Source organism: Pipra filicauda, unplaced genomic scaffold (genome assembly GCF_003945595.2).
Source record: "Pipra filicauda isolate LSUMZ 115617 unplaced genomic scaffold, ASM394559v2 scaffold66_size7647185_pilon, whole genome shotgun sequence".
In the NCBI taxonomy this organism is placed as follows: Eukaryota; Metazoa; Chordata; class Aves; order Passeriformes; family Pipridae; genus Pipra; species Pipra filicauda.
The window spans coordinates 2,593,795-2,608,833 of NW_024104831.1; the positions used below are offsets into that span (position 1 = coordinate 2,593,795).

General features: G+C 35.6%; 1 protein-coding gene across 8 annotated transcripts in view; it reads left to right on the plus strand.

Moving 5' to 3' along the window:
- Window positions 1-15,039, plus strand: part of DGKB (diacylglycerol kinase beta) — a 386,692-nt gene that overhangs the window by 129,689 nt on the left and 241,964 nt on the right. For all 8 annotated transcript variants that reach the window (XM_027723229.2, XM_027723230.2, XM_027723231.2 and 5 more), the window contains 6 exons: window positions 455-608; window positions 1,942-1,977; window positions 3,551-3,691; window positions 8,692-8,741; window positions 11,600-11,674; window positions 12,203-12,322. In XM_027723229.2, the coding sequence (XP_027579030.1) occupies window positions 455-608; window positions 1,942-1,977; window positions 3,551-3,691; window positions 8,692-8,741; window positions 11,600-11,674; window positions 12,203-12,322 (576 nt within the window). The remainder of the gene's footprint in view (window positions 1-454; window positions 609-1,941; window positions 1,978-3,550; window positions 3,692-8,691; window positions 8,742-11,599; window positions 11,675-12,202; window positions 12,323-15,039) is intronic.

Here is a 15,039-nt window from a genome sequence, read left to right on the forward strand (position 1 = left end):
GTTACCACCTAGGAAAAGACTGAAGGACTTCAACTCTCTGAATTAGACATCCAAAAATCCCCTGCTTTTTGTCTAATTATAGAAAAGATAAGATATGCTAAGTACATCCCTGTGAGCTCCATAGGTGCCTTTAGTTGCAATTTTGTATGTGCTGTTAAGCCATATTCTAATCAACAAACTAGAGAGCATGAAACTTGATTTCAGGGTCTGATATAAGGGCTCTGAATTTACTCTGGGCTATCTCATACTGAGGTATTGTAGCAATACTGTCAGTTTTCAAAGTAATGCTTAATTCAATAATCACTTTCAAGAATAGCTGTGCCAGTCTATGTCTTCAGAAATCAGTGTTTCAAATATGGTCCAAAGTTTTTGTTAACAGAATATTATTTGATAGATTAGTATGAATTTTTTTACAAAGCATTCACTTTTTTTTTTCTTTTCCCCCTCACTCTAGACAATTGATTTAGAGGGGTTCAAGCTGTTCATGAAGACTTTTCTGGAGGCAGAGTTACCAGATGATTTTGTTGAACATCTTTTTACATCATTTAGTAACAAAATATCTCACTGCAGCCCATTAATAAAAAACAAGCCACAGCACCTTTCTGGAGGTAAGTGATAAAATCACAGTAATATAAGAGCTAAAGGTTCCCTCACTCTGCTATTTTACTTCTAATAGCTTTAAATATATGGAGTTCTAAACTATGTGCTGGTGGGGGAGGTTGTTCTGGTATTTGTGAAATTAGAGAAACTAACTCACTCATGATAAAAAATGCTGTGAAAAGAAATGGAAATTAAATGGTTTAATCTTTTTAATTCATAATAATGATGCAGCTGAGACACCAAGTGGACGGTCTTTGTCATGTTAATGCTAATCAGATTGGTATGGTTACATGATCTTGCTGCCTACTCTACTGTATAAACAAGTAGAAGCCTTCAGAGCTTCACACCCGAGGCTCCTGATGGAGATCTATTGTTTCTGTGCCCAGTTACTGCTGTTTCTTTTAATTGTCTAGGTGTGATTCTGTTGGTAGTAATCCTACATACTTAGCAGCTTTTATTTTAAAAAATCATCTTTTATCATTCTGGTGTTGTATTTCTATGATTTTAACACTTCATATGTAGAAATTGTAATAACTGGTTTTAGGTCATTGCCAGATTTACAGATAAGTTCTGCCCAGTATAGGTCATACTCGAATTTCTTCATTTTTACTATAATTCTCTCTCATATATTTTATTCTTATGCGTGATAAAATTATAATAATGATAATTATTATAACATCATTGTTAAAGTTGTTATTATTGTTGTTGTTTAAACTGTATGCTAAGTTTCTTACTCGAATGCTTCTTCCAAAAATTTTTTTCTCCTGCACAAACTTTTCCCACTTTGTAGTTAGTTTTCATCTTTTTCAGTTACTAAGGACTTTAGAAATAATATAACAAAATACCAGCTTAGGAATCTTCCATTTGTATATAACGTAATACCAGGAGGACTGTTTGATAAATTGTTATATCAAAAACATGTTCAGAGAGGCAATTCTGTTCACCTCATGAAAGAGTTATTTGTGCTTGAAAATATACTGTTTATATTGTAATTCAATTGCATGAGATTTAAACTAAATGTTGTGTCTTGATAATTTGTAGCATTTAAAGAGAAAAACTGTGCATTAGTACATTTTGATGTGCAAATGGGAATTATGCAAACTTTTGTTTTAGGATATCTAGTAAATTTTAAATGTTGCTAATAGTGAAAAAAACCTGACTGGTACTGCAAAATAAATTTGACAGAAACATTTGACATTCTTCTGGAAAATGAAAAGATACATGAGACCTAGAGAAGATGACAAGAAAAGTAGTAGAGTTTATCAATCTTTCTGGTACATGTTTGTTTTTCACATAATGTCTTTTGGTCCACTCATGTCTGTTTATAAATTGTATTTTCAGTTAAGGCATCTGAAGAGAGATGGAAACAGATGCCAGGTAAGCAGAAGCACTGCGAGTCATCTGTAAGTCAGAACATTGCAGTCAGCCTCTCCCACCTCTGTTTAAGAAGTAATAATTTAACCTGTACCTTGCAGCTGATGATAAGTTAAAAGATACCTTAAAATTTGTATTACTTTTCATTTGGATGTCAGGACTATATGTTTTTGAAAAGAGTTATCCCAAGTTTTGAAATACTTTTTATTCTGTGAATAATATTCACATGACTGGAATGCGAACTATTTGTGTAAATTTTGTGATTAAAGCTAGCATCTGAATTGGGTAACATTTTATAATGTCTTAATTTTAATGACAGTTAACTGACATGCAAACTCATTAAATATAACACTGCCCTGTTAAATACTTTTATTCATTTAAATATTTATTTTCAGTTTATTATTTGCCTGAAACCACGAACATGGACTTGATTCCAAGATACATTTTCTGTGTGCCAATTTGCTCTTATTTACCAAATTTTATTGTTTTAACATGTGTAAGCATGTATTGTTTTAACATATAGAACTACCTTTTAACATGTAGACTTTTAAAGATGTCTTCAGAATGCAATGAAGTATTTCAAAGTAAAAATAGAGCAGTGAAAAAAACCACACCAAAATTCTATTTCCATTTGCTACAGTAATTAACTTGTTCAAGACAAATGGATGAGAGAAATTATGTATTCAGGTTATGTGTGCAATGATGAATCTGTACTGAATTAGTTACAGAAAATTTTTAAGAACAGTATATCCTTTTGCAAAGTTTCATCTTTAACATCACTAAAATCAAAAGAAACATAACAACTTGTAATAAAAGTTTTATTACTGCTTTCTCCGTGTTCTGCTGTCCTTCCCAGTTTTTCCAACTTTGATCCTGCAGATTCCAGTAATATCATCAGGACTGGTCATACTAACGTTGTCCTGAAACAAAAGAAGTTTGGCAGTTTTGAAACTTGTATTCTAAGTGGTACACTGGAACTGCTGTTAATCATAATGTCTGAGCACATATTTAAATTCTATGTTTATTTCCTCAGTAGTTTGTCACTGAGGCTTCCATGTTTTAAATATGTACTGCACTGACATGCATGTGGCTGTGTTTTTGGGCTAACAATACACTTGGGTGTTAGCAGAGTTTGACACTAAAACATCTTCAATAAGTGTAGTCGGTGTCAATTTATAAATTAAATGAAGATTCTACAAGCACAAGGCAGTGGATACAGAGTTGGGCAGGGATTGTTTTAATACTTAACATGTAATGTAGTAGATTAAAATTATTCACCAAATTGGTTTATAGCCAAATGACATCAGATCAATGCAAATGAAAAAAAGGTTATGTCATTCCCATAATTGGGCTGGTATTCTGATAGTTTGCTTTATTTGTACAACACTTTAAAACCTCACTATCATTTAAATTCTACCTTTGCTGGATAAACTATGAACACAAATTGTTTAGAACTTTGGATGAAGAAGTAATCTGAGATTCACATAAAACAAAGATGCATGTATGCAAGAGTTTTATTTTCATTTTCTGCTTGTATCATGTGTGAAGACTAACAACGGCTATTGGTTATTTCCAGGTCTGAGACTTAACAAAGGTACCTCTACATCCAGACCTCCTACTCCTGCCAACTTACATTTACCCGACATGATCCAGCTGAAAGATATTGTTTGCTATTTGTCACTGCTAGAAAGAGGAAGACCAGAAGACAAGCTAGAATGTATGTTCCTTTTTAAAGTTAATTTTATATATTTATTTCCACAGGTCATCAAATGTTCTGTTTCTGAGTTTAAGAATCAGTTTTGAGACAGCTGCATTATAAAAATATGGTTCTAGGTGACTGTTATTGCAGAAATTATTTTTTAATCTTTCTAATAGTATTAATTTGATGAGATTTTAACTAAATTTGCTCTATCTAGCACTCATAAAGATGAGGAGTAAGGATTGTACATTCTGTAGTTAAAATAATCTTTTCTATACTGTCATCCCTTGATTAGCATCAGATCTGAGAAAAACAAATGATATATACTGAGGATACCTGGAGATATATAGATGGAGTGAATAATCTGTACTAAACAAGCTAATTCAAAAAAAGAATAGTTAGTGTAGGCTGTGGGCTCTATAACGTTAGTGAATACTGAAAAGCCAAGAATGATCCAAGTCTGCCTCACTGTTGGGAATGAGTGTTTGACATGGGAAGTTAGAAATGTTTTTTTTTAATTAGGGGCCTGAGTCAATAAAGCACAACACCTCTACCTATTAAAAAATAACTTTGAGTTCGATTTGTGATTTGAAGAAAAATGTCCTCATTGAGATCAAATATACTTCAATATATGTAGCTAGTCTGTCTATAGATCTGTGGGATCGGGTTCTAATATGGAAAGTAAACATTCAGTATGATAGGACATGGAAACAGTAGGCTTCTGTCAGAGTAAAAATTCATTACATGGTTACATGACCACATATTGTTGAAGTATCTTGATGTTTCATTACCTGTAGTTAGCTTACAATGGCAACTTTGTACTATAGGATCATTGATACCTTTGCCTCAGCAAAGATTATAAGCAGCTATTCCCCAGATTTGGTGATACCAGTCTGGTATCACATGATTAGAATACGAGAATGTACGCATGAATGTGCATTCAGAACACAAGCACAGAAAAACTAAGTTCTTAGGATTGATTTTAGCTTACAGTCTAATAACTGTTTTACGGTAGCAAGTTATGCAAGCCTTATCAGAGCTCTGAAGAGCTCAGTGCACAAACCATAACATGAAATGTAGATTAGTTGCCTCCCCTGGTGTCAGGAATTGGTACAATGAAAAGGAGGAGAGACAGAGGAGCAGGTGATGATTATAGTTTAGGGAATTTTCCATGAACTTCCTGCAATAGAAACTACATGTGCAAAAGACTGTGCTCTATATGATTTAGGAGGGAGAGAGCATGATCTGATAGGTGTACAGTACTTGCATATTCAAGGTCATTTGTATTTACTGTGTATAATTATGGGCATATTGTTTTATAGGTTTATTTTCTACTTTGTTATTGTATTAGGGAGGGTTCGGAACATACTGAATCCTGAAAACCATGACACCATTAAAAGCTTAACAAAAACCAATATTTATTACTAAGAGGTGGCCAACAAAACAAACCCAAAAGGGAGGAAGGAGGAGAGAAATAAGCCCCCAGCATGACCTCCCCAGTTACCCAGCTGTTGCCCATAAAGTTATCTTACCGACCTAGCATGCCTATAATTACGCATAGCAGAGGCTGCATCCTTGGCGAGTCAGTAAGTTCACAAACTGGCAGGCGTCCCTGTCAAAAGGCAATGTTGTCCTTGGTGTGAAGCTAGCTCACCTCCAAGAAAGCACTGTCTGCTTTTATACAATTAATTGAGTGACCTCAACCTCCCAGGTGTGGCCAGCACGGCCCAGCCAGAGGCCATCAGTCCCACCCTCTTGGTTATGTACGTGCATCCCTTCAGCGCATGTGCGAGAACTTTGGAAATCCCCGCACGCACGCGCAGTATGCCTTGGGGGTCTTTCTTAATTGAGTCTGGGGGCGCTACTTCATCCTCCTCCTCCTCAAATTCTCCTTCCAGCGACCTTGGAGGACAATTAGCCAATCACAGAACACCAATTAAAACAGTTTATGCAGAAGTTCTCCCTCCAAGGACGAATTCACTGTTTTATCAATGAACTTGGCAGAGAGAATATAAACTACTACAGGTGGCTGGGGCCAAACACAGACCAAAAGTATCAGCATAAGTTCACCCTGGTACAGTCATACAGACTTAAAATATACCATGTATTGTCACGTTTTAGTATCTAAATTTTAGCTTATACTGTACCATTAGTATACAGACTTTCCCTTTGATTTTAGTTGAATTCTTCTTATAAATTAATGGTATAATTTCGCCCTTTGTCTGAAATAGTTTTATAGCAGTAGATACTGTGGCTGTAAGGTAAATTATAATTTTCAACAATGAAATGAAAAAAGAAAAATTGCTTATTGTGGAGTTGTTGACATTAATATTAATACTAATCTCTAATCATGATTTTTTTATTATTTCTCTGTTGACAAAAATTGAAAAAATTAATCACAGCTGAGTGTTTGGAAACTTACTTCAGGACAAGCAGAAAATGAAAGTGGTGCTTTCAAATAGAATCTGGTATAAGCTGGAGGATAAAATACACTAAGAGAAAATAATGCTTAGGTTTTGGATCTGTATGATCTACAGATTTTCATAGATTTACAAATATTCCAGCAGTTAAATGGATTTTCCAACCTATTAACAATGTATTTCTAGAGGTCTTAAGCAGTACAAACCTCACCTATTTGACATGCTCAACATATCTATTATTTCTAATCTATGTATGACCTGAATATAAAGAAAATCCCACAGTCCTCACAGAGATACATTAGAAGAATAGAAGATATCCTTTAAGGTCATATTACTGTCTAGTAATAGAAATAGAGTGCTATCAGGTAAGGGGATGGGAAAAGGTGACTTGAGCTCTGCAGTTTGCATCAGAGCTTCTGTTGGGTTGTTTTTATCATTTTGTTGTTGTTTTTTTCTCCTAGAGTGTGTAAATCAGTGAGAACATGAATATTTAGCAGGGTGTGAATAGAAAAGAGATTGCATGCCAGACCAGTAGCATAGTTTTTCAGAGTCTAGCCAAGAACACAGATTGAGCCTTTTTACTACCCAATACATTTGTAATTGAAAAGACTTGTTTGCTACAAAGTGAAACAGTTATAATTATGCTAATGTCTGGTTCTAAATGTCTGATTAGAACTACTGATTCATGTTAAGTGAAAAAAAAGTTGTAAGCACTACTTCTCTGGAGTAGGTAAAGATCATGGAAATGCTAAACTTTGCCTTCATGATAACTGTAAAACATTCTTTTAACTACTGTATTAGAATCACAGAGGGGGAGGAAAGAGAACCAAATGATTTGAACTTTATCACTGAGTGATTCAGTGATTCATCCCTATGGAAACTGAATGCTTAATGGTACCTTTGTCAGATAATATTAGCTGTCAAGCTCTGAGTTTTGGTAGAAGGCCTACTAGCGGGGGCAGCACCAATCTCTGGTGACTTGACATTAACTGTTGTTTTACACTGAAGTATCTCTGCTATGTAACTCCAGGCAAAGAAGGAGATTTTTATAGGCTTTCTTAGCCTGTAACTAATGAATAGTGGGCCTTTGTGGCTTTAAACAGTGTACTACAGTAAACATCATCAATCTCGTATTACAGCTCTTAAGAGCAGTGCAATGTAGTGGCAAAAATTGTTGAAGTGGTAGAGCAGTGTAGTACCTACCATTTTTCCCCACAGTTAGATGAACAATTTATTCCCCAGATGGAGGATATAAGGGAAGCAAGCCAATCCATATAACAGTTAAATATGTTTTGCTGTAAGTCCCAAAATAATCAAATTCTTTCTGAATTTTACTTTTTAATTGCTAAGAATTTTCTCTCACTTCTCATTATAGTGTTTCCTGAAGACTATTATAAACTTTGCTTGCAGAATTTATTGGACTGTAACAGCATTTGCTGTGGATCCAGCGTGCTGGGTTTCTTCACTGTTAAATAGGTCATATGTTATGTTTCCAAAAACATCTGATAAGACAGTTTGTAAGCAGATTGATTGGGTTTTGTTGTCAGTGACAGCATTACAGTGTCCTGTAAACACCTCAACATGGGTTGACTTCTTCATCCCTAAAAAATTGGTCTAGCGCTAAAAAAATTAGCACTTTTGAAGGGGATGGTAGTGTTTAGATTTCAGAGCTCTGGCAAACTGTCCCAGAAAGTAGGGACAAATAGCAAGGTATATGTGGGCTTCTGGGTTTCATCTTTAGTCTTTTAACAGTATTTCCTACCAAAGCTTCAGACTTCTTTCTGCTCTGCAGTCTGATGCAGTATATGATCAGCTGAGGAAGCTGCTTTCAAATATCTTGGTAGACTTACCCATTGTTGTCACTGGAATCAAGTCTTGATACAATCTTGAAAGTATATATTTTCTGGATATTCTCAAAGTGCATCTTCTTTTCTGGGTGACTTCCAAAAATGTTGGGAATACATTTTCAAATTGATGAAGCAAGTTAGGTTCTGGGAGAAGCCATGCTGGCAGTTTGTGAGGAATATTTATTGTTGGATTGGAATGATTAGATACTTAAAAATTAATCATCTGTTTCATTTAGTTGGTCAAAAAGTACTTTCTAAAGTAATATTACTATTCAATAGTGATAGCTGCTACCAAGGGCGTAGGATAGTATTATTAAAATTTAAACAGGTTTATCAATATTTGCATGACCAATTGTATGTTATCCAATATTTGGTGAGATGACAAAGAAGGGCCTTTTGGGAGTACTCACCATGACTACAGATCATCTCTAGAAGGAACAAAAATTAAGTTCACAGGCCAAATTAGCTTCTGGAGTGACAATGTGGGAAAGGTGCAATTACACTGTCCAGCTAATATGTCTTGTTGGAGGCACTGGTAGTTGCTGAGTGAACCTCTCACATAATACAACTTATGTGGTGAGTCTGCAGTTAGAGCGATCATTAAAAGTAAATGTTAATATTTGTCCTTTCTTTGAAACTCAGGTTTAGTTGTTTTGTGTTTTGGTTTGGAGTTGTTTTTTATGAAAAAAAAAAAAAAGGTATTTACTATGTTTTCTAACCAAGTTTCCCTGTCTCTGTGTTTTCTTTTCAGTTATGTTTCGCTTGTATGATACAGATGGGAATGGATACCTGGATAGTTCGGTAATGTTATTTGTGTATTTTGATGCATTATAAGAGTATGTCATCATGGAATACCTGTGCAAAAATACATTAATCCAAATCAAGTTTATATTTATCCTGAATTATTAGAAGCAGTATAAACTGTAGTTGATAAAAAGTCAACAATTTGAAAAGTATATCTTGAGTTTTCTTTTCCAATAAGCTGCTGCTTTTACTACTGTATAAATTTTCAGATGTTGACACTGCTGTCATGGAGTCCTGTTCTATAGTCTTCTGATTTTTCATCATATTACTGTAGGGGACACATTAATATAATTCCAAAAATTCTAGTATGCTGCTGGGACGTGTATCTCAAAGCACCGTTTGTAAAGATTTCATTAAAAAGAGTAAGTATGAGAGTCACACAGTGAATTTATGTGGAGGCATGTCAGAACTTCCACGTTGTTATGAAGAACAGAGGAACAATGTTAAAGGCAAATTTTGAGGAGTAGCCCAACCAAATGTTTGAAGAAAAATTAGAGGTATAACAATAATTAAAAAAAAATGTAGCTATTTTTTTCTGTTAATTAACAGAAAGCAGTATTTTATTGGCAGTGATTTTTTTTTCTTTGTTTTTTTTGCCTCTTCTTTTTTATCTCCTGGAAGCAAGATAGCATAGAGTGGATTGGTAAAGAAGAGGAGCTGATTCCCATAAGTGACAGGGAAATTTTTCCCTGCAGGCCAGTTTATGATAACGCACATACTGGCGGCTGAAATCTTTTCACATATCTGGCAGCTCACCCTGGGATAGGGATGAAGTGATTATCTCTGGCCCTGCCTCTTCCTCCTGTTCTGAAGCCCCTGCTTCCTCTTCATCCCTCACTAAGTGAACTGATTTTTGTCATGGGTTTCTTCTTCTGTGAAGGGACAGCTGCTACCAGCACAGGTTCCTCTGGTTCAGCTGCAGTTTTGACTGGCCCCAGTGCCTGTTGGTCTGCTTTCCTCCTCCTCCCCCTGAGGGTGCTGTCTAGTATCAAGCAGTGTCTGATAAACAGTAGCCAGGCTCCAGCCCACTGTATAACTTTGCACCTCTCTGAAACTGCCACGGCATTTTTCTTTCAAATATTCTGCCACTTTATCAGAGTTGTTCGGGGGTGAACTTCCAAAGCATTGGAACAGAGTAATCCTCTGAAAGCTGGCCCATTTTCTCTTGCTTTCCATGCCACTCATGGCTCTATCCATCCTCAGGACAGACCTCTGAACAACCTCCCTGGAAATCTCTTTTTTAACTCTAAACATCGTGTGGATCACCCTGAGGAAAACCGGCAGACTTAGCAACAAGAACATTTTTTCCTTAACATCCAAAGGGAATTAAAAATTCTGAAATGCAGTTGTAACAGGCTTGAAGGAGGAAGAGGGTGTGAAAAGCTAGGGAAAATCATCCTCCCCTGTCCCCCCACAGACTGGGTGTGATTCTTAATGGACTCCGAAAGGTAGTACCTGAGGTATGAGTAGGTATTCAGCAACACTGAATACATATCCCAAACGGCCCTCATGGCCCTTGATGTCATGTCATAAACTGATATTCCACAGTACATCAACAAAGCAATCCTGATCCCTCTCCCTGCTCTGAAGAATAACATCCCGAGGAGCACATAAAGGAATATATATACAGGGTTAGGTACCATGCCCATATGAACAAACCAAGCAGTATTGTGATCAATGGCTCTGTACCTAATACAGCAAATGCTGAAGTAAAATTGGTTTCCAGCCTGTTCTGGGCAGATCTGTTGTTATCTCAACCCTTCATGCCTCACAGTAGGCACCAAATAAGGCTGTCATGGTTTAGGAATGGTACTCCTCAATTTACGGCTTCCACTGAGACTCTCCAGACCACTCTCTCGCTCCTCTCCCACTCCTGCAACAGAATGGAGAGGAGACTTGGAGACACAAAAGGTAAAGATCACAGTTTGAGATAAGAACAATTTACTAGAAACAGTAATTATATAAGGAAAAGAACAGTAATAACAGCAACAATATTAGTAATAAAGGTGTACAAAAGAGAGTAAATTACATCCAAAATGCTCACCACAGAGCCTGACCCTACCTAACTGCAGGCACGCTGCCCTGACTGCTCTCTCCAACTTGGAACTGGCATTACCCAATCTCTCTGCTGCCCACATGTACTCAACCAGAAGGACCCCTTTCTTTCCAGAAGAGACTCCCTTTCTCCTGCACCTAGCAGTGACTTGAAGTGGTATAGAATAACCTCCAAGTCTCAGCTATGCCTCTCCTGGCTATGGCAAAAATTTATCTTGGCTCCTGGCTGGAACCAAGACAACACGAGAATTCAGAGTGATCCTAGGTAAGCACTGGAAATGTTTACTAAGCAAAATTGTATGTATGAGTATAGAAGAACAGTAGTGATACATGATCAAGGGAAATTGCAACACCATTATGGTAAGAAAACTTCGTATTAGTTTATAGCATCCACTTTATGCCTTATTTCCATTATAAAGTTTTGAACCACGCAATAGCTGTCAAAAAAATAGTTTGTTAGAGTGCTGGAATTTAAAGATCATTACAGCATTATATCACAGCGTGGACATCAAATAGTAAAAACAGTGCTCAAAAGATAGCTAGGAAAGAAGAATCTATTACTACTTTGAATTACTTTAATTGTGGGGATGTATTTCACCTCCCTGAATGCTTCGCAGTCCATGCCTGATGTTTTGAAGCAGATTCACCTGAGTGGACAGCTTCCTGTGTAAAGGACATTCGTTAGGAACATTGATGAAACAGTGTCACTGAATTCAATATGGTTGAATTATAGGTTGCTTTGCAGTAGAATGTTTCTTTATAATATTGCATTAAATATCATACTTTTCATTCATCTGTAGGAGCTGGAAAATATCATTGCTCAAATGATGCATGTTGCAGAATACCTTGAATGGGATGTTACTGAACTGAGTCCAGTAAGTATCCATTTTAGCACAATTTTTTAATGTTGCTAGAGATAGCATTTTGTGATATTTCATGTTGACATGTGAATCTATATGTTAGTAAGATAGAAATAAGAATAGTCTGTGTTCCACTATGGCACTGTCAGTTAGCACTTTTACAAGTATTTTGCTGATTGAATGTAATCTGTGAAACATTCTTGCTACAGTTTAAGGGTTTTTTTCAATGCATGTAGTAATTAACTTTTATAACACAACTGGCTCATCTCTGAAAGTTTCTTAAAAGTAACTGCAAGTACAGAGGGAACCCAACTTAGTTTGAGATCTTTCAATGATAATAAAATGTAAATAGGAACATGACACTTCATTTTCAGAACTGTCCATACTCATTTTACTACAGCTGCCATACAAATAATATTTCCCTTACTTTTTGTGTGTGGATGAGGGAGTTGGAGATCTGCACATATTCTAACAAGAAGTTGCTATATTAGAATATAATAATAAAAAATTGGAATTTATGAGATTTTTCATTAAACTGTGTAGATTCTTCATGAAATGATGGAAGAAATTGACTATGATCATGATGGCACTGTTTCTCTAGAAGAGTGGATCCAAGGAGGAATGACAACAATACCACTCTTGGTCCTCCTTGGGTTAGAGAATGTAAGTATTAAATAAGATTTTCAAGTCTCTGCTTGCATGTAAGTGTGGACCTCAGGCTGGTTTCTCTGAAGCCTGTATGAAGAATACTTTGCTTTACTTTTCTTCAGTGTGGCTGAATGACATGCAAAGAGCAAAAGTGCATCTTCAAAGGCAGAGTTACCATTACCATGTTTGAAGCTCCACCAAATAAGCGAGCTCTGGAGCTGGAAGCTGTAAAAAGCTGATTAATTTGCCCTGCTAACAGCATGTTGTTAATTCCTAGCTGTAGTATTATTTGTTAGGAATGTCTTACTGTGCATGTGTATGTTACAGCTGACTTGGAGCAGTGTCTAGTATTCTCAGCATGGTACTGGATTCTGTGGCAGAATTGTACTGAGTCACAGAACAATCTGCATTGAAAGAACTTCTGGACATCTGGTCAAGTCTCTTATTAAAGGCAGGGCCACAGATTAAGTTATCCAGGGCTCTGTCAAACCTAAATAATTCCAATGAGGCAGATTCCACCAGTCCTGTGGGCAAACTCTCTCTGTGTTAATTGTTCTTAAGGGAAAGAGCTTTTGTTCTTATGAGCAGCAATTATTGCCTGTTGGCTCTTTTCCTGTCAGAATACATCCCTGTGAAGATATTCCGTCTCTGTAACTACCTTAATAAACTATACTAAGTAGCAATATCAAAGGGAACACTTACACCGAAGGATAGAGTGTTATGAAAGATGAACTCGTGTTCTGTACATTTACAACTTCACATTAAAGATAATACAGATGTAATATGATCAGTTTTGGACTAGTTAAATGCAACTTTTTAAGACTGGCATGTTGCCAGTGCCACCTGCTGTCCTGTATCTGAGCTAATTTTGAACACGTATCTAAGCATATGTTTAAAATGCTTTTCTGTTATTTGAAAGAAAATATTTTTATTTCATCTTTTCCTAATTAATTTTTAGATATTGAGGTGAAATAATAAATAATATTTATTTTCTTCATATAGTTCTATGGCTTCAACTAAATCTAGACTGCTGTAGTTGCTCTATGGTATTTTATTTAGACAAAGAATGGTCAGACTGAGACTTTGTATAGGAAAATATGTAACAAACCAGTTTGTTGAACAGAAGATCTGTAAGTCTTGCAAAATCTTAATAATCAAATTACACGCAAAATACCTGAATTTCAGTGTATTTGGATTACTGTAAATAGTAATTCTCTAATTCTGTATGTGAGACTGAGTAACAAAAATGTTAAATTGCTTCCCTGTCATCAAAGAGATATTTGTCAGGCCGAATTCAATTATTTACGCATAATTACTTTAAACAAAGGGCACCAAATGCTCTCAAGCAATCAGTACAGTAGATAACTTTCAGCACAGATTTTTCAGCACAGATTTTTCTTTTGTGACAGGTAGTATAGAAGTTCGGGTAGTAGTTTTCAGTGTCTACATTTCATTCTTTCTAAATTTGAAGCTCATTAAATTATGGCATAAATTAATGCAGATCCTTCTGTAGAGGTTTATTTTCATATTAAAGCATGATTCTCCTTTTGAGTGTTTTTACTAGTTATCATGCTGCATGTAGCTTTACTATGGAAATAGTAAAAATGCACAAATAGTGATCAAAATTCTATAACCTGGTATCAGTATGGGCCAGTGTTTTTATCATCAAGAGTATTACTAGTTCTTGATGCATTTAATGGACATAAGCGTACAGTTGTAGAAAAATAGCATGTAAAATATATTTTTTATTATATTGTTGGATCAATAAGCATAGTTCATTATTCTATGGTTTTTTAATATTCTACTTTACTGTGAATGAAGTCCATTACCTACATATGAGCTAATTTGCTAGTCATTTGCTAATGATTCACTAGGATGTGATGCTACCCTTTAAAAGGGCTCTCCTATTTCTTTTGATGTTTAAAACTGCTTAATTTTTTAAACCATTTGCAAAATATGTAGAGAAAAGCAAAATTTTTATATTTTCATCAAATGAGCAGAAATTTACTACTTCTGTTTGTACACAGTTCTAAATGATCAAATTGAAGTGTATTTTAGGACACTGAAAAGTGAAATCAATAAAGTTAAAACTCTAATGCCTGTCTGTCATTATTTTGTGTAAACTGATAGCATGGTTTTAGAGCATCTAATGTATTACCCAAGCACTTCATTCCAGTGCATCATTCCCATTAATGGGATGCTGTCATTTTTTTTTTACATGTTGTTGTTAGATTTTGCAAACCTAGCTTCCCAAGACTCTGCTTTTTTTGGCTGTCTTTCTCCTTTTAGTTGTGATAATAAAAAGTAAGATAAGAATCTTTTGAATTCATTAATCAAATAATAAAGTGCTGATATCTTAAAGTTTTCCTCAAGCTGATTAGTATGTGAAAATAAGGGGCATAGCCTACTGGCTTATGATGCGTAGACATTTTCAGCTGCTCGTCACATGTTGAAAAAGAGAGAAAAAAACCCCAACAAAAACAACAAAACCACACAAAATCAATCAAACAAAAACAAGCAAACAACACCCCAAACCAAAAGAAAAAATGGTCAAGAAACCAAAACCCACCAAACAATTCTACCACCTTCTTTTACCTTTAGTTGAGTATGATTTGGTTCTCTGCTGAACTCAGCAATGACAAAATTTTAAATCCAAGAATTCTCTCTCCCTCTTTCTTTCTTCCTTCCCCCCACCTTTTTCCTAGACTTTCATGACATTTTCAATGCCCTTT